The sequence below is a fragment of the Eremomyces bilateralis genome (genome assembly GCF_010015585.1).
Source record: "Eremomyces bilateralis CBS 781.70 unplaced genomic scaffold P152scaffold_24, whole genome shotgun sequence".
In the NCBI taxonomy this organism is placed as follows: Eukaryota; Fungi; Ascomycota; class Dothideomycetes; order Eremomycetales; family Eremomycetaceae; genus Eremomyces; species Eremomyces bilateralis.
In genome coordinates, this window is record NW_022985090.1 from 296,671 (window position 1) to 315,149 (window position 18,479).

At 49.9% G+C, this 18,479-nt stretch overlaps 8 protein-coding genes across 8 annotated transcripts; 3 read left to right on the forward strand and 5 right to left on the reverse strand.

The window, feature by feature from the left end:
* Positions 1 to 4,223: 4,223 nt before the first annotated feature.
* Positions 4,224 to 4,977, reverse strand: P152DRAFT_159967 (uncharacterized protein). The gene is made up of 2 exons (XM_033674006.1): positions 4,808 to 4,977; positions 4,224 to 4,582 (listed from the first exon to the last, which is right to left on the reverse strand). The coding sequence occupies exons 1-2, from the start codon at positions 4,875 to 4,877 to the stop codon at positions 4,299 to 4,301; spliced, it is 354 nt and encodes a 117-aa protein (XP_033531178.1). The 5' UTR covers positions 4,878 to 4,977; the 3' UTR covers positions 4,224 to 4,298.
* Positions 4,978 to 6,415: 1,438 nt separating this feature from the next.
* P152DRAFT_461490 (HSP20-like chaperone) lies at positions 6,416 to 8,005 on the forward strand. Its single transcript, XM_033680137.1, has one exon. It carries the CDS (start codon positions 6,753 to 6,755, stop codon positions 7,629 to 7,631), a length of 879 nt encoding a protein of 292 aa, XP_033531179.1. The 5' UTR covers positions 6,416 to 6,752; the 3' UTR covers positions 7,632 to 8,005.
* A 130-nt stretch (positions 8,006 to 8,135) lies between these two features.
* Positions 8,136 to 9,170, reverse strand: P152DRAFT_441771 (RTA1-domain-containing protein; the record flags this gene model as incomplete). Its single annotated transcript, XM_033677716.1, has 3 exons — positions 8,136 to 8,556; positions 8,639 to 8,891; positions 8,975 to 9,170. 3 exons carry the CDS (start codon positions 9,168 to 9,170, stop codon positions 8,136 to 8,138), a joined length of 870 nt encoding a protein of 289 aa, XP_033531180.1.
* Positions 9,171 to 10,055: 885 nt separating this feature from the next.
* P152DRAFT_468370 (GroES-like protein) lies at positions 10,056 to 11,267 on the reverse strand (the record flags this gene model as incomplete). The annotated part of the gene is made up of 3 exons (XM_033680823.1): positions 10,056 to 10,328; positions 10,393 to 10,899; positions 10,980 to 11,267. 3 exons carry the CDS (start codon positions 11,265 to 11,267, stop codon positions 10,056 to 10,058), a joined length of 1,068 nt encoding a protein of 355 aa, XP_033531181.1.
* A 325-nt stretch (positions 11,268 to 11,592) lies between these two features.
* P152DRAFT_159980 (cation diffusion facilitator 1) lies at positions 11,593 to 13,612 on the reverse strand. Its single transcript, XM_033674007.1, has 2 exons — positions 12,211 to 13,612; positions 11,593 to 12,159 (listed from the first exon to the last, which is right to left on the reverse strand). Exons 1-2 carry the CDS (start codon positions 13,430 to 13,432, stop codon positions 11,918 to 11,920), a joined length of 1,464 nt encoding a protein of 487 aa, XP_033531182.1. The 5' UTR covers positions 13,433 to 13,612; the 3' UTR covers positions 11,593 to 11,917.
* A 735-nt stretch (positions 13,613 to 14,347) lies between these two features.
* P152DRAFT_403081 (uncharacterized protein) lies at positions 14,348 to 14,527 on the reverse strand (the record flags this gene model as incomplete). Its single annotated transcript, XM_033676689.1, has 1 exon — positions 14,348 to 14,527. A coding segment is annotated over one exon (180 nt), but the record flags the coding sequence as incomplete, so codon positions are not given.
* Positions 14,528 to 15,528: 1,001 nt separating this feature from the next.
* P152DRAFT_516714 (uncharacterized protein) lies at positions 15,529 to 16,314 on the forward strand. The gene is made up of 2 exons (XM_033682966.1): positions 15,529 to 15,623; positions 15,677 to 16,314. The coding sequence occupies exons 1-2, from the start codon at positions 15,572 to 15,574 to the stop codon at positions 16,057 to 16,059; spliced, it is 435 nt and encodes a 144-aa protein (XP_033531184.1). The 5' UTR covers positions 15,529 to 15,571; the 3' UTR covers positions 16,060 to 16,314.
* Positions 16,315 to 17,025: 711 nt separating this feature from the next.
* Positions 17,026 to 18,381, forward strand: P152DRAFT_403128 (3-phytase A; the record flags this gene model as incomplete). The annotated part of the gene is made up of 1 exon (XM_033676691.1): positions 17,026 to 18,381. A coding segment is annotated over one exon (1,356 nt), but the record flags the coding sequence as incomplete, so codon positions are not given.
* Positions 18,382 to 18,479: the final 98 nt, after the last annotated feature.

The window sequence follows — 18,479 nt, forward strand, 5'->3', positions numbered from 1 at the left end:
TTTCTATCTACGTACTAATTAACTTCTAACTACGCCATAAGTCTGTTCAGAGTCTACGCACAACAAAATTCAGGCCTGACACCACCATATCTTCCACCATCAATATCTCCACGAAAATGAGGTCGTTTGGTACAGAAATTAGTGGCAATCGACGGCAAAATGCTGAATTATCCGAGAATCAAAGAGCTGGGATTTTAGAGGCTGTTTCCGGGGGGAAAACTAAGGCCGCGGTGGCAGAGGAGTTTCAGGTCGCAGAACGGACGGTGTACAAGACCTTGCAACGCTGGGAAGAGCACCACATCACTCAATCTAAACCCCGCCAAGGGGCCCCCCTAAAATTATCGCGTCGCGACGAACGATATCTTGTACAGTACGCACGCCGGTTCCCCACGGTTGAGTACAGCGAGCTCGTTCAAAGCGTCCGCCATATGCGAGTCTCAAAGACAACGATATACCGGACTCTTAAGAAACACCACCTTACAAAGTGGCGAGCACGGAAAAGGCCTCATCTGTAGCCCGGGCACGCAAAAAACCGGCTTCAATTTGCCCGCGAGTATCAACATTTCGACTTCTCTGGGTCCACTCAACCGACGAGTGCTCCTATGAGAAGGGGGCGGGCGGTAAGCGCGTCTGGGTATGGCGCTTTTATCACGAGGCATACGATCCACGTATGATCGAGCCAAAGACTTCTGGTAAGGCGATTTCGCGGATGATCTGGGGCTCAATCTCGCGTGAGGGGAGGTCAGATCTGGTGATCATGGACCGCGACGAAGACTCCCCCAGGCAAGGATATTCCGCGAAATCCTATATCGCTACATGGAGGAGGGACTCCTCCCTACGTACGATCCCGGGGATGTTATGATACAGGATAACGCAAGGGTTCATACTGCGAAACTCACGCAGGAATGGCTGGAGACTCACGGTATTTGGGTGCTCGATTGGCCAGCTAATTCTCCGGACCTGAACCCCATCGAACACATGTGGCACTTACTTAAAAGCAAAGTCCTAGAGCTCCACCCTGAATTGAAACAGATGGGCTCATCAGAGGAGGTACGGGAGGCGATGAATGCCGCGTTGAAAGAGGCGTGGTGGGCAGTGCCTCAGGAAACGATTACCAAGCTAATTGACTCAATTCCGCGGCGGTTACGGGCGGTAATTAAAGCAAAAGGATGGCATACCAAACACTAGGCTATTCCTAATTAGACAATCTGAAAAAAGTATACTGATCGCTTTCTCTACGCTTTTGAGCGTTTCTCGCAAAGGGGTGGTGATGGGAAAAAATCACGTGGTTGACGACCCTGAACAGACTTATGGCGTGTTATTGTAGTTAACTAGTTAACTTAACTAACTAACTAACGTAATCCACCAGCGAGTCGCCCAAACCACCGAGTCGCCCACTTCATCTCCGTAACAGCGATCATCACGATTTTTTCGCAATGTCTCAACAACAGAGCCCTCAATTACCTTCAAATGAAGCTAGAATGAACCTAGCCATCCAGACTATCGAACAAGACCAAGTTCAATCAATTCGAGAAGCTGCAAAAGCTTACAACGTCCCGTGGAGTACCTTACGTGACCGCCGCAACGGAATGACTGCACGAAGCGATTGTGTCCCGAATTCGAAAAAGCTCTCAAATATGGAAGAAAGGGTGATTATCGACTACTGCCTCGATGTCGACGCGCGCGGATTTCAGCTCAATTACGATATGTTGCGAGATATAGCCAACAAGCTACTCAGCGATCGCGGTCAGGCTCACGTTGGTATCAATTGGCCGTCAAGATTCGTACAACGCGTTCCAGAGCTCAAAACACGTGTTAATCGAAAGTACGACTATAAAAGAGCCCTGAACGAAGATCCAGAGATTATTGGCGCGTGGTTTCGCCTCGTACGCAACGTGAAGGCAAAATACGGTATCCTGGATGAAGATACATACAACTTTGATGAAGTTGGCTTTCAAATGGGCGTAATCGGGACGCGCATGGTCATCACGGGTACCGAACGACGTCAGACTCCAAAAACCTTGCAGCCAGGCAATACAGAATGGGTGACATCGATCATTGCTGCCAGCGCGCAAGGTTGGATTGTCCCACCCTTCATCATCTTCAAAAGCGCTCGACATTACAATACCTGGTACGAGGCGATTGCGGATAGGCCTGATTGGGTTCTATCAGTTAGCGAGAAGGGCTGGACGTCCCTTGAGCATGGATTTGAGTGGTTAAAGCATTTTAATCGCTTCACAGAAGACCGTACGACTGGCGCCTATCGGCTTCTGATTATGGATGGCCATAACAGCCATGACACTATCCAATTCCAGGATTTCTGCAAGGACCAGAAGATTATTACTCTCTGCATGCCTTCGCATTCATCTCATTTGCTACAACCCCTCGACGTTGGCTGTTTTGGGCCATTAAAGCGCGCGTATAGCAAGGAGATTGAGGACTTTATCCGGTGCCGCATCAACCACATCACGAAAGAGGACTTTTTACCTGCTTTCAAGACCGCCTTCGAAAAAGCAATTGCTACGGAGAATATCCAGGGCGCCTTCAAAGGCGCAGGATTAGTGCCTTTCGATCCAGAAGCTGTTATTTCAAAGCTTGATGTCCGATTACAGACCCCGACGCCATTACCAGAGATCACTCAATGGGAGTCGCAAACACCACGCAACGTCGCTGAAATAAGGTCCCAAACAGAGTACATACGACAGCGCCTTCAAAGAGATCAAAATACCTCCCCAACACCGCTTTTAGAAAGCTTTTCAAGCCTTGAAAAGGGTGTTCAAATGGTCGCGCACGGAGCTTCAATCATGGAGGTCGAGATAGGAAAGCTTCGGAAGGCAAACGAGACGCTATCAAAGCGCAAACAACGCAAAAAAAAGGTGCTTAAGGGCGCTAATACGCGCTCAATTACTGATGGGCTTGAATTAGCTGTACAACGTCGGGATCAAGATATAATCAGTGAAAATGGTACTTCTAATGACGTTCCCGCAAGGCGCCAGCGACGTTGCGGACGCTGTCGCGAGCCAGGACATCGCGTTGAGACCTGTACAATGCCTCAATTAGCTATACCAGAAAACGTAGATCCTAGCCTACTTCCTAATTAATAAATTGCTTCAGTAGTTGTTGAGATATTCAGGTTACGGTAGTGGGCCACGGTTGAGGTGGGCGACTCGGTGGTTTGGGCGACTCGCTGGTGGATTACGTTAGTTAACTAAGTTAACTTAACTATCGATAACTAACTAACTATCCAACCTTTAACTCCCTTTGCCAAACGTGACCCCACTAATTATTCCCGAGTTGTGACCTAACTGCCATCCTGAACTATTGCTGCCTGAGAAGACCATCGTACAATGTGAATCATGTTTGTCGCGTGGCTCTTGCCCTGGCAAGCTAGATCGCAATTGCGAGCACACAACCTCAGAAGTGACCTGGCCAGCCTTGAGTAGGCGTGGTTGCTCTTCGACTTCCTGAATTGCTAGCGCACGCTGAGCGCCGCCATCTTTTTCATCCTCTGGCTCTTCCTGGAAATGCTCTCCCCGCTTCTGGACCTTGTCTTATTGCTTTCTTGTGGCCTCAATATGCTCCTGAATGGCCTTCTCTAGAGTTTGTACTTGCTCTATAAGCTTCTTGTGGTCGGTGTCGGCACCACATTGTGATCGGAGCCGAACAATGCTTCTGGAATATTAGTTTGTGTGTCCCAAATAAAATAGAAGAGCAGGCACACAGTTGGGTGCTTTCTATGCGAGGGTAAAATGGAGGGGAAGTGACGCAAGACCTTTGGAGCAAATAACAGTCTCAGGTTGTGTAGTGCGGACAGGGGAGAACAGAAGACAACGATTCGAAGAACGCGAAGAGTAGGAGGGCGGCACCATTTGAAATGAACTTCGTGGAATCCCAAAGATCTAGAAGTCCAGGCACAATGTCACTTAGCGGTTGTGTAAGCAGTACCATACTACAAAGATACTACACGAAAACGGAGCATCTGATAGCAGAGCACAGGAATATAAACTACAAAACAGAAACCAGACAGAGTTCCAGACATACTACATAAGAAAATAGGAAACAGAAACCGGACCACAAACGCCAGGCCCATAGACCACAGAAAACAACCACATAGACCCACAGACCACAGGAAACGAAACACAGACCCAGAGAGGACAGAAAACGAAATGGCGCGAAGGGATGAGGAGAGAGGGGAGAGAGGAGGAGAGAGGGGAGAGAGGAGGGGGGGAGGAAAAAGGAGAAGAGAAAAGAAAGGAGAGAGGGGAAAGGAGAGGGGACAAGGGGGAGAAGAACGGGGGCTAACCGCCGGACCCAGAGTCGCGGGAGCGAGGAGGGGGTGCCGTAAGGGCAAACGACATTGTCGCTAGTGTATCTTTTTGAAGCGGTGTGGGTCCTTTCTGCCTAGAGCTAATATCAAACAGCTCTTTAAAACACTCCATATCTACATCCTCAAACGGCTCTGCAAGGCACATTGAATACCAAGCTTTATGAAGCTTGATTTCGCTGCTTCGGAGCCAGTCTTTCTCTCCACGCTCTGCCTGAAAAATCCCCCACACGAACGAGCCCAGGGATATATACATGGCTATTTACGTTAGTTTACAAACGAAACACAGTTTTAAATGGACATAATAACAGAATATAGTTTCGAATAACCAAATGCGGATTTAAATAGACAAATAGAAGGATAAAGTTAGAGGGAATACATATCTAGATGGATAAAATGCAGATTCAAATGGACAGCTAGATAAAACATAGGCAAAAGATAGATAAAACACGGATAACTAACTATATAAAATATTTAACTTACACTTGCAATAAAGTTTCCCCAACTCAGAGGACCTGTCTACATCTAGATATCCCTTCATATAATACCACATATTAAGAAAGTCTTCCGAAGAGAACTTCTCGCCGAGATGGATGGCAACACCAGTGACATCAAGTCAAGATAAAGACTTGATTTAGGAGCACGTTCTGCTCGAGCCGGTCCTACATATGTAGTGGTTAAATACTTAAACATTGAATTCTGGATTTGGACATATAGATCTGGAGTGAGATATGGAGATCTAGAGTTGGATCTATGCTTCTGGAACTTGACTTCTGGATATGGAGTTTTGGAGATTTGAACTTGATTTGAACTTGATTTGAACATTAAAATGGACTTTGAAAATGGACTTGAAAATGGAATCTAGACTTAGGGACTTAGAATTTTGAACTTACTCTCATTTTCTCGAAGGTATATAGATATTGAACGATTTGACTTGATCTTTAAAGACCTGTTTGGCCCGGCGCTAGAGGGCAGAATCCGCAGTCATGTCGGCCGGAAAATCCTGGCCGTACACCTTCCGGATCGACGAAGGGTGGGCATCGGCGTTCTGGTTGAGGAACTAACTCCACCGAGTTTCGCGCCCAAATTGCTTTGATAGTGACAGGAAATCAAGCTCGGACTGGGACACTTGTCCGTTCTTGGTCTGCTTACTGCGCTTCTTCGGCGCAGAGAGCTCTTCGCGGCGCTTTCGCTTGCGTGCCTATACCACCAAACGAGTCAATTACTACAATTTATATGGATTTACTAGGGAATTATAGTAAATGATTCATAGGGATATAAAAACAAGTAAACTTACGCGTGGAGAAAGGGAATCTTCCTGAAGAGAAGCAGTCCCATCTTCAAAATCGAGAGGAGCCTATACCACCGAAACCGAGTTCTGCTGCCCCATAGACATTCTCTATAGCTTAATGGCAAGGAGATCTTTCTATGATAATTATAGATAAAATTATAGAAATCTCTAAACTGCGTTTGATGATGGCGGCACAGATGGTGAAATGGGCCTACAGATAAAATGACACACAGCTCAGAGTTCTGGCTTTCATAGAAGACCTCATTCAGTGGTTATGTAGCGTTTAATGGTAGATCAACGAGTTTGCACTAGTGACCAGCATAGGAGGGTTATTGATGTATTTAGCGCGGAGCCCAATTGAGCACCCTGACTTGAAGCTCACTCGGGATATACTATACCGACCAGGTCACGTAACTAATGAAGCCGTTTGGGCTGCATATATAAACTGCGGAGTGTCCTAGTGCTTTACTAGTAGGTGGGATCCTGAATTGCCTTGTCCTGAAGATAATGCAATTCGGGGTGCGTCGTCTAACTATAGTAAGTTATGGGAGATGCTTCGAAAGACGAAGATTGACAAGCAATAATGATTAATTAAAGCGACAGAAAGGTCAAGGTGACTAAGCTAAAATCACGTGACTCGGAGCTCGGAGTTCGGTCCATTCAAAATTCCGAACCAGCGATGTGGCGTAATTATGCCTAATTTCGCCTAAGGCATCATATACCGGGATCGCCACAATTTCAGTGATTACTCAATCAAAACGAACCTCCTCAAGTCGTCAACGACCACGCAATTCCTCCACCTTCGACGCAGCCCTGGCTTGATATCGCAGCGATGAGTCGACGCGTGGCATTTAGCCGCCTTCCGTAAACAGTCTCGATAGTAGCTTCTAGCTACTTCGCGCTTCACATAGAGCGCGACCGGCCAATAGAATAGATGATTACGTTGGTTTATCCACTGATCAATCTTGAGAGGCGAGATTGCGTATGCTTCTCTGCCTGTCCTGGAAGCGTGTATAAAACGAGGTTTGGTATTGTATTTTCGAGTCTCAATAAAGCAATTCGATCAATCTCACATTCACGTACACCATCACCCAAATCTATTTCACAGTTTTTTGACCATCTCTTTATCGATCCAACATGCCGTCCATCAGATATATCAACCAATCCGCTCCATTCTGGGACTTCGTCGCCGGCCTCGAAGACCAGGGAACCAACCATCCTTTCTTCGCCGCCCATACTTCTGAAGGCGGCCACCCAGGGTGGACAGGTCCCCCTCACCACGGCTGGCGTCTCTGGCAGCAACGTCAGGAGCAAGCAGCCCAACCTGGACCTTCAAATACTGAGAAAGACACCGCACGAGAGAGTGATGGCGAGACCTTAGCTCCCGAGGGCGACTCGTCCGCTGCGAAGGAAAAGTCGTCGGAGACCACTCCGGAAGGCGCCCAGAACCCTGAACATCCCCGATGCGGTCGACGAGGAGGATGGGGCCGTAATGGATGGGGTGGCCGGCGTGGTGGTCGTCATGGTTGGGGCCGTGGAGGTCCATGGGGTGGCCCAGGTGCCTTCAGTGTCGGCGCCGGACCTTTCGGTCTTGGACAATTTGCGGAGATATTCAACTCACAACTGTTTGGAGGCGAACAAGGCGAGAAGAGTCAGGATGACTTCACTCCCGACGCCGATGTCTTCGATACCGAAACGGAATACGTCATCCATGTGTCGCTGCCCGGTGCGAATCGAAATGATATCGGAGTGAACTGGGATGCGGACAAGAGCGAGTTGAGCATCGCCGGTGTCGTTCACCGCCCGGGTGATGAAGAGTTCTTGAAGACTCTAGCGTTGAATGAGCGGAAGGTCGGGCCGTTTGAGAGGAAGATTCGCTTGGGAACTCGTGCCAATCCGGCTCAGGTTGATGTCGATGGGATCACGGCCAAGTTGGAGGATGGTATCCTGCGCATTGAAGTTCCGAAGAAGGACAAGGACGACTTTGTTCGTGTGCAGAAGGTTGATATTGAATAGTTGTTGTGGCTGGAGTGTTAGTGTGAACCGTACATGTCTTTCCTTCAATTAGCAATACCATAGCATCTGCAACGAAACAATCATGAATCCACGCACTGTATTGATATGAGACAATGTGATGTTCGTAAGAACATTCCAGCAAGAGAGCCAACAGGAACATAGGCACGATGCGATTGGTCCAACTTGTTTTCAATCTGGTAGCACGGCTCCCGGTTGGCTGCAGGCGATTCACTGTTTCATCATCAGCACACCACATCTTTCATATGTTGTCATTCCCGAATCTAGGATTCATGCACATGGCGAAGCTGTCAACACGTCACTGGCTAGCCCGAAACGGGGCCGTATGAAGCTAGGATACTACGGACAGTGGCCTGAGCTGGCCTAGCATCTATCTAAATCTATGTATATTTCCATGCCTTCGACATGCCAAACATTAATGTTCGAATCCCAGATATAAAGAAACACATGTGTACTTACTCACTCATCCTGCCTATCGCACGCAAGTTATGCCATGGGATCCAGCTGGATGCGCGAACCACCACCTCCCTTGAGTAACCGACCAATTTCTGAAGGATGTATCAAGTTCATAACAACCACTGCCGCCGCAATGAGCAACGAATCGAAGACGTAGAGGTACACCTCCTTCGACAACAGATACCCGTTAAACCCCTGCAAATACTCGATCACACGGAAGATCGATCGAACGAAGATGAGGAGGCTCGTGGCGTACAGGGCGCCCATGTGCTTCTGCCATGGCATAACGTGGGCGAGCTGAGTGGGGACTTTCCGCAGTCGGAAATGGAAGAGAGCGCCGGCGATGACGAAGAGCCCAAAGAAGATGATCTGGATGAACAAGCCGCCGACGATGATATTGCTGCCGGCGTCCACGCTCTTTTGTGTGTCAGCTACGGCGAGGAGCCCGCCTCTGCGATGAATTAGTCTCAGAATGCATTTATTTAGGTACAGCCTATGGAAGGCGGAGAAGCGGAAATTGCGGTAGTTCTCACCCGGCGCCTTGCATGCAAAAAGACAGGACATCTCCCGTCACGAAGATTTTCGTCATCCACGTCCGACGAACGAACAGGTGGGATTCTCCATCAACCATCAGGACAATCCGCCCGAGTTCCATATAGATCGAAGCCGCCAGGAAAGCCGGCGCCACGAGGACGAACAGGGTTTGGATCAGATACGGCCCAAGAGTCCACTCCCCATTTTCCTGCGTCGCCGAGACAGTGCGTCCAACGTAACCAACTGCTTCCACTAGAAAAATGTTAGGTATTGGTTCTCTTTGGGGAATCGCTTCTCTTAGGGATAAGAGGGTCGCGAAATGACAATGGACATACTGAGAACGCCCAGGACGAACGGAACGAAGAACCATGTTCGCGTTCGGATCATCTGGAAGGAATGCCATGCTGTCAGGACGAAGAATACTACGGTAAAGATGATCGCGGCGGCGAGATTCGGTTCATAGTGGTAGTATTCGAAGTCCACTAGACTTGTATCATGACCTTCACGTCGCGCAAATATATTTGAGGTCATCCTTTATCGTCCCTCACACGACTCCGCAGGGGTGGAGAGATTCAAACGAAGGATTGGAGAGCGTGTTCTGGCTCGGCTCAGAAGGAGTGCATAATAGCGAATGTCGATCTATATAAATCCCAAATCCCAAACAGCAAAATTGCATCCTTAGATGCGAGCTACTAATGACTACGTCGATCCTTAAAAGTTCTAGGCCGTATTTTTCCCCTTTGCCCTATTTCGCAATTCTTGCGAGGCTCTTGCCCGCTAGCGCAGAGATAACCCCTTTTATAGGGCGCTCTAGGGATCGGACTAGGAATCCATCCAATCAGAACACGCTCTTTACTACAACATTCAGCTATACGATGCTGTTTTGATGTCCACCTAAGCTGGGGTGGTTCCTTCGGCATGGGTCTCCATCTCCGATTCGGGAATCGATCCGAAATCGTTGCTCCCTGAGGGGTTCCCACGTGCGTGAAAGTCGACGACGTCCAACCGCATTTTTCTCATGTTGACGAACCTTTGCAATATTCCATGTGCAGGAGTTCAAATGTGAAAAGGAGTTCGCGATATGTTTGGGGAATACGATCCCCAGAGGAACTGGTGTCTTCATCCTATTCCCCAGCCACTGTCGCCTCCGCAACATCTGGACTGGATCCATGGATGATGGATGGTTCTTGCAAGAACCAGACTATTGTTGAATATGGCTACGCTCTACGACCGGTATTCCCTCAATGCCATAGTGACCAAAGAATGTCCTCGTATACCAAATGCAGGTCGCGTCTGGGCAACCGATCGCATAGAATTGGCCATTATCGGCATTGCTACGAAGCTCGTCATGAACCATGACGTTCCCCGAGCCTTCGCATTCTCGTCACGGAAGTATCATACATCCCCCAGAACTCCTTACTTACTTGTGTCGAGAACATAACGTCCCGCGATCTTTCCTGCCTTCATCATATCAAAAACATTTCCTAGCTCCGACAGACCGACAACTTTAAACGGTGCCTTGATCTGCCCCCGGCGGAAGAACTCAATCGCTTCCGCCGAATCGATCCGGTTGCCGACATAGGATCCGCGGATGCTAACCATGCGGACCACCGTCTGGAAGACAGGTGCCTTGAGATATGCGTTTGCGGGAAGACCGATGCAGACGACAATGCCTCTCGGGCGAACGTACTATTCAAGTCAGCGTCTGCTCGTCTCGATCACCAGTTGTTGACCCCAGCATCCCTAAACATACCTCCGTTGCCTGTTGGAATGGCTTCTCATTCACCGCCACCAACAGCACCGCATGCGGCCCCATCCCATCCTCCGTGCACGCCTGCACATCTTTCACGATATCCTTGCTCGTCGCGAAATCCACAAACGACGCGCTGCCCAGCTGCTCAATGCACATCTTCCGCTTCTCCTCCCCTGTATCGATCGCGATACACCGCAACCCCATCGCCTTCGCGTACTGCTGCGCCAGCGACCCCAGGCCGCCACCCGCGCCGACGATCGCGACCGTTTGTCCGGGGCGCGCGCCGGACTCTTTGAGGCCTTTGTAGACGGTGATGCCGGCGCAGAGCACGGGGGCGATGGCGTCGAGGGGCACTTCTTTGGGGATGCGGGACACGTGCGCTGCTTTGCCGATGCAGTATTGCTGGAAGGTGCCGTCAACCGTGTAGCCGGATAAGGTCGCCTTTTGGCAGAGCGGCTCGTCGGCGGCTTGACAGAACGAGCATTGGAGACAGGTGCCGTTGATCCACTGCGGAGGTGTGTGTGTAAGCCTGCGGCCATTTCACGAGGGGTGTTGGAGACAATAAGTGGCGGGGTGGAAGAGCGTACCTTAACGCCGACGTGCTCGCCGAGCGGAATGTCCTCGACCAGCTCGCCCTTCGCGACGACTATGCCCGCGCCTTCGTGGCCGCCAACGAGCGGCATCTTGCGGTCCAGCGGCCAGTCGCCCATCATGGCATGGTAGTCCGTATGGCAGACGCCCGAGTACTTGATGTTCACGAGGACCTCATCCGGACCAGGTTTCGGGGTATCGACTTGCTTGTAAGTGACCGGACCGCCGGTCTTCTCTGTGACTTGAGCCCATTGCTTCGCTGGGACTTCGTATGTCGGGGCCATTTTGGTGGGTGGGTAGAGAATGGACGGCAGTTAGGACGAGACTGGGAATGTAAGGAGGAACTTCTGGATAGTAGTGATGTGATGGAAGTAACGGTTTAAACGAAAAGCAAACCTGACGACGTAATGGACCCTGATATATGTTTACATTTGGAAATGGATGTAGCCATTGCATGGAACGTGAACCCATGGTTTTACAAATCATATTTCCAGTTGTCCGGAAGGCAATACGCGTCAAAAATACCCAATGTAGGCCATCTACACCGTTTGAGAATGTAACATTCAACGCGCCTGACAGCAAAATACAGTTGATCTTCTGAAGCTCAATGCGGGGAGGTGGGCTGAGATTGTATCATGCCGTGCGTAGATGAAGCCAACAACCAATGACACCAAATTCTGACCTTGAGCGATCAAGGGTTCTTCCCCACACATTTCCTCGATCTGTTGATCGTTTGATCATGGAATTCGAATACGGGTCGATTTCGGCATGTTTAGCATCCGCTTGACCGCGTCCCTCACCCCATCATGCGCTCGCCCGTGATGCTCGGAATATTGCCCCTGCGGAATCACGCGGTGACTCAAGCTAAAGTCGGCAATATGCTACTAGGTATGTACAAGATTCTTATCGATTCATCTAGGCCTCAACGTCGAGGCTATAGCTCCTTCTTTAGGAAATGCTCCGGCGCATGGCTCGTCTCATAGTCTACATGGACGTACGCCCGCTCAACATCCGGCAGGCTCTCCAGCTTGGTCTGCAGTTCTTCCGCCACATCATGCGTGCTTCGTAACGAGTCATCTGCATCCATGACAATGTCAACCTCGACAATGAGGCGTGGTCCGGAATGGTAGGCTCGGACGGTGTCGATTGCCGAAATGTGTTCCGAGTGGGTCATAGCTGGGTAGAAGTCAGGACGGTAGTTCTCGTGAACCGTTGATGGCAACTTACAGATATAGGTGATCAACTGCAGCGTATGCGTGTCGGCAGAGACTCCAATGAGCAATTGGAACTCCGAATATGCTGTTCTCGCCCATAGGAATATGATGAGTGTCGATAGGACGATGGCGCCCATCGCATCAATCCACCACTTCAACTTGCTTCCCAGGACCGCGGTCATCAATCCAAACCCATTGATCAGCAAATCGTTCCTATGGTCCTCCCACAGGATCCGCACCTGGCTATATATATTCCTCAGCGCGTAGCAATAGAAGAATAGCGCCAACTTGGTGAAGAACGCAATCGCGACAGCCAGCACCGACGGTAGATGAAAATCCTTTGTGTCCGTCTCCGACCCTCCAATCAGGTCTCGACAGCTCATGACAATTACGACCAGCGACACTGCGATCATGACGAAGCAGAAGATGATATTCCCCGCCGTCTCAATCCTCGCCTTCCCGCTCGGGAACTTCCTCGAATCCACCCGTCCCACCGCCCGGTTGCACAGGATCAACATCACGTTGCTCAGCGGATCGAACAGCGAATCCACCATCGTCGTGAAGATCGACAGCAATCCGGACGAGACCGCCCCGTACATCTGCAGGCCCGCCAGCAACACGTTCGCCACGAACGACCCCTGCACCGCGATCTGATACTTCAGATGCGAGCTCCCCTGCTCCGCCTTCGCCGCCGCCCGGTGCTCGTCCACGGGCTTTAGCAGCCGCTCGATGTTCGCATTTTGCGACTCGTAGAACTCCTCGACTGCGCGGCCGCGGCGCCACGAGGAGATGTCGGTGCTATTGGCGAGGGGGTTGGGGGTGCAGGTCGACCGGGAGGTCGAGGTAGTTGTGCGTTTGCGGGACGAGTTCGCTTTGATCAGGTCAATTTCCGAGGCGGTCTTGAGCCGGGCGGCAAGTTGAAAGGGATCATTCTCCTCCGTGTATTGAGCGGGGCTTTGGCGTTCGACATCGCCTTCGTGGGCGGAGGAATGGAGCCGGGCTACGGGGTCGTTTTCCTCGTTTGGGGTGCTTGCTTCGTAGGCGGTGGTGGTGGCTTTGTAGGGTTCATGGCTGTACGGGAAATGTGTGGGTGTTGGCGCGTCCGCCGGAGTCGGCGGTCCTACATGTCGATGCAGGCTTTCAGGACGAGGACTAGATTGCCTGGAGGGGTTAGGGTCGAGGTGAAATGGATGCGGTCGGAGGGAGATCGAGTGTCGGATCTCTTCGGAACCCATTCTGGTATCTTGGTCCTCCTGAGACGGGACATTGAAGAATCACGAAAGACGAAATACGAACATGACGCGCGGAAAGTTTGGGGGTTTAACGGTTTAGAGACAAGGAAGGAACGGAGTAAAGCTTGCTTGTCTAGTGAAAGCCAGGCCGGAGTCGGTCCTTCTGCCGTGCTTTGCACCCCCACTGGGCCCCACCATAGTCACCTAGCACAGCCACTAGCACAGCCACCAACCTTTTTCCCGGGTCATCAAACATCGAACCTGCTCTGGCACTAAGTTGCAGTTCAACCCTCTTGAGTGAGTGAGTCTTGACAGTTGACACAGATGTCCCTCTTCCCTTGCATTTGATGTTGTTTCCCCCTGTCAAGGCTCCCTCCATTCTGCACTTTCCACTTCAAGCGCCGCCACACGTTGAGGGTAGAGGTCCGAAACGAATACGAATAATATGAATAATATGAATAATATGAATAATATGAATAATATGAATAATTTGTGAATATGAATAAAGTCTTGGCGAATAATGTGAACATGAATATGCCTTATATTCATATTCGCGATATTCATGAATATTCATATTATTCATGAATACTTCGCATAGATATAGGCAAATGAAGTTGTAACATCTAAAGCCTCATTACCATAACATGTCAAGAAGTGCTTGGGATTGTCAACAATATAATAATCAAGGCGTAGATACACTGTCGATGTTCATTTGATCAAAAGCCTAATAGTCTGAATACATTAGATATAACTAAGAAAGTCGCCAAAAAAAGAAACGAAAAGGAAAAAGAAAAAGAAAGTAGATATCGTAGTATCAATACTCTGAGTTTATCACCTTCTCCATAGTTCTCTATGCATTCCTAACGGCCATGAAGGAGTCCTGAAATAGACTACTACCAATTAAGAAGGAATTCGTTATCAGTGTCCCTTCAGGAGTACAAGCCATCTCATCGTCTCTGCATTCATAGAGTGTCTCCTAAGACCCAACACGTCTCGTGCACCACTAAAAGAACGTTCCACGCCCACCTCAATAGAGGGAACGGAGAGACAGTCGCGTGCCGCTTGAGCCATGCAAGAAAAGTCAGGCGCATTTGCTTTCTACCATTTCAATACCCAGTCAGGGTCACCGTCCGCAAACGAGGGATGCGGGTGTTAACGCGACAGACGTGTCATAACTATCCAGGATTCGCGGCTTGAAGTACATAAACCTCCATTCTCTATTACCGATAGTCGAATACATGATTTGACACGTCATTAACATGTCAACTCATGTAACTTATTCCCAGTGCAAATTTAATAGTTATTTAATAGGTTTTGGAGGTTTTAGGCGGTGTTGACGTTTGAGAGGTTGTTTGCGCGGAAACTTGAATAAAAATGATATTGGGAATGAGAGGCAATCTTTGAATCTCTTTATACCTGCAATAGAATAGGGCCCCGTACCTAGACATACGGGATATATGGAATCCAAATTCATGGCTATTCGCAGCACGGCTCAAAGTAGCGCAAAAAACACCTGCGTGGGTTCTGGCATAGGAGCTGGACTGAAATCTGTCTATTGACAAGCAAGACGGTAGCATAATTATAACTATATGGGAAGAGGAAATGGGTCGGCCTGGAACAACAAATCCCCCATCTAATTTAATAGGATCTCAATCCAGGTCTGTTGGTGCTTGCTTGGTTTCATAGCGAGGTAATATATTTCGCGGGACGGATGGCGTCTTCATATATTCCCAGGTAAAGCGGTGGTGTGCTTCGCTATTCCTGCTTCTTTGTGATTTCCTTCCTAACTGTCAGTATCGTCAACATCAATGGCTTCGTGAAACTGGTCGGCCACCAACATGGCAGTGCCGCTGGTGTTCCTGGCCATCTTTGTTGCGATCGCCGCAGCCTAGGATCCGAATATCTTGAGGACAATAGGATTTCCGACATGCTCCGTAAGAAACCCGCCACCTGGTATTGGGCGTGGACATTTGCCTTACCTAGGTAGCGTGTATAAAGGTATCAACACATCTTCCCACAAGGGGATCTTCTTGAGGAAATGATGCGCTAAATGCGCAACAGCGAATCAATTTTGGCGCATTATGTGAAGCCAGTGACATGAAATGCCAATGCATCATTGGATTTGGTCAGGTGTTTAATAACATGTGGGATTGCCTGAACAAGACCCAGGCATGCAATACCACTGAGCTCAATGGTATGTCAATCACATTACAAAGTTGTCAAATAGAGCTAATCAAACCCTTTCAGCCTTCGATTCAACAGTGCACAGCTACTGCGAGAAGATACCCTTCCCCTCAGCTATTCCCTCCTTTCCAAATATCACGGCCTCAAACGCAACAGAGGACCCCTCCCCGGGTACAACAGAAAGCATCTCCAAACTAGCCTGGTTTGGTATTGGAGTCGTGATCGGCCTGGTCGGAACGGGTGCGGTCTTAGGCCCATTGTTCTGGTGGCAGTCACGGCGGTGGAGAGGGGGATTCCAGTATATCGAGAAGCTCAGAAGCGCAAAGTTGAGTCATGGATGTTATCAGTATCCACGGGTGGAGCTGCCCCAGTTGCCAGGGCATGGGGTTCCTGGCGAGGCCAGTGGACGTGTGCTGAAAGGCATTGGAAGCGGAGAAAATACCTAGCCGGGTATTCATAAGGCATGGAAGATGTTTGCGAGGTTGGGAATCGATGACCTATTTTCTCTCTTTGGAGTCCATGGTGATGGTGTGTCTGATACCCCTCTTCTAGATGGGGGGTATTAAGGTGTTCGTTGGATTCAGGTGCAGATGAACCACTTGGTCTTCACGAAGGGATGGACCTTGCCAAACCAAATCCTAGATGTATCCCAGAAAATGAATTTCCATCTATTCAGATGGAAAACATTGAATATTATCTATATCGAATTTCATTCATGAATGAAAAAGATTATCGGGGAGGACTCCGGAGTAACATTTATTGATACCCCTGAAGTCCCAGGCTCCAAGCTGTGGAGAGGAATGTGGATCCGTCCCAACCCCCGCCCAATGCACGATATATGAATCGCAATCACAATACGAAGTAATGTGAACCAACTCCTTTGACATACGGTTTACAACAACATACTTCCTCTTCCTAACTCCCTCAGCGGGGAATAGACCAAGCGTCCCATAACTCTACCATTCAAATCTCCCAACCCATCCGAGGACGCCCTATCCGCCGGATGCCTTCCCAAACATAGCTGTCAGCGCCCTACGCCCGCAATGGTGGTCCATGTTCCTCGAGTCGCGGCCGCGCTCAATCCCTTCCGACAGCGTTTCCAACGGGATGCGCAGTATCAACAAGTGCCAGATGACGAAGATGGAGAGGTGGGAAGGGCGGGATATCTGTATTCTCCGCCGCGACCGCGAGGACGCGCACAACCCCCTCCGTTCACCAATCGACAGTCGAAGTTGAACGCAATTATCGTTCTGTTTGGGTTTGCGATTGTCACTCTGGTGATCGCGTTGTTCAGGTAAGTCCTCTGGCTGTGTTGTTTGCAAAGACCTGGACGAACTGTCTAGGCGGTGGTCGAATACTCAAGCGAAGAATTCCGTAGGTCCAAAGCCTTCTCAAGTAGAGACTCTTCCTTCTGCGACACAGTTGAAAATGGATACCAATGCCATCCTGCGAAATCCCATTTCTGGGGCCAATACTCCCCTTACCACTCCCTCAACGACTCATACACTCAAAGATCAACCGCCCACCTTTGGGAACAATGCGCCATTTCGTCTGCCCATGTCCTCTCCCGTCATGGTGCAAGATACCCAACCCTCGGGAAATCTCTCATATATGCACAACTTGTAGCGCGACTACAGTCTCAAATACCCCAGACGGCGATGATCGGCAAATGGGGCTTCCTGCGCACATACAACTACACCTTATCCATCCATTCCGATCTATTGAGCGAGTTCGGACAGCGCCAGATGTACAACAGTGGACTCCGCTTCCATGACCTGTATGGCTCACTATTCAGCCCTGATGAACTGAACCTGTTCGTCCGAGCCGGCGACCAGAACCGCGTCGTCGAGTCCGCGCTCAACTTCACCCAGGCCTTCTGGTCAGCCGCAACGCCGAAAGCGCCCCATTCCAGCGCGACCGATGAACCGATTCCAATCCTTCGTATTCCCGAGAAGCCACGCGAGAACAATACCCTGCACCACTCGTTATGCGCGCCGATTGAGACGGGGGAATATAGCGACCTCGGGAGCCATGCACAGGAGGAATGGCTGGCGCACTTCGGGCTACCGATTTCGACTCGGTTGAACGAGGAGCTTCCTGGCGCGTCGTTGACCGCGAATGATGTCGTCAGCATGATGGAGCTCTGTGCCTTTGAGACGGTCACCCGCCAGCCGCCGCAGGGAGAGCTGGCGGGGTTCTGCCACGGCTTTACGGTCGCGGAGTTTGCGGAATTGGATTACTATCATAGTCTAGGGAAGTACTACGGATATGGGAGTGGGAATCCGGTGGGGGCGGCGCAGGGTGTTGGTTGGGTGCGCGAGTTGATTGCGCGGTTGACGGAGCAGCCGGTCAAGCATGCCGGAAGCATCAATACGACGCTCGACTCCGATCCAGCGACATTCCCCCGCGGAGGGAAGTGGAAGCTCTATGCCGACTTCAGTCATGACAACGACATGTCTGGTCACCTCGCGGCTCTGCGTCTATACAAGACGCGGCTGCGCAATAATACGAGGCAGCATCCGTATGATTCGGACGGGTACTCGGCATCTTGGACGGTCCCGTTCGCGGGGAGGATATACGTGGAGAAGTGGAGGTGTGGGGAGGAAGATCGGATCAGAGTATTGGTCAACGAGAGGGCCATGAATTTACCATGGTGCCGAGGCAAATCTCAAGCAGATGGTGAAGACATGACTTGTGCAATTCAGGATTTCGTGGATGGGCTGATGGAGATGGGAGATTGGGGATGGGACGAAAAGTGTTTCCCTTGATATTTGGGCAGGTTTTGGATATTGCGGCTTCAAGCGTCTGAATTGTAGATATACCCTCTATCGGTATCATTTAGGAGTCAAAAGGTCTATTTTGAGTT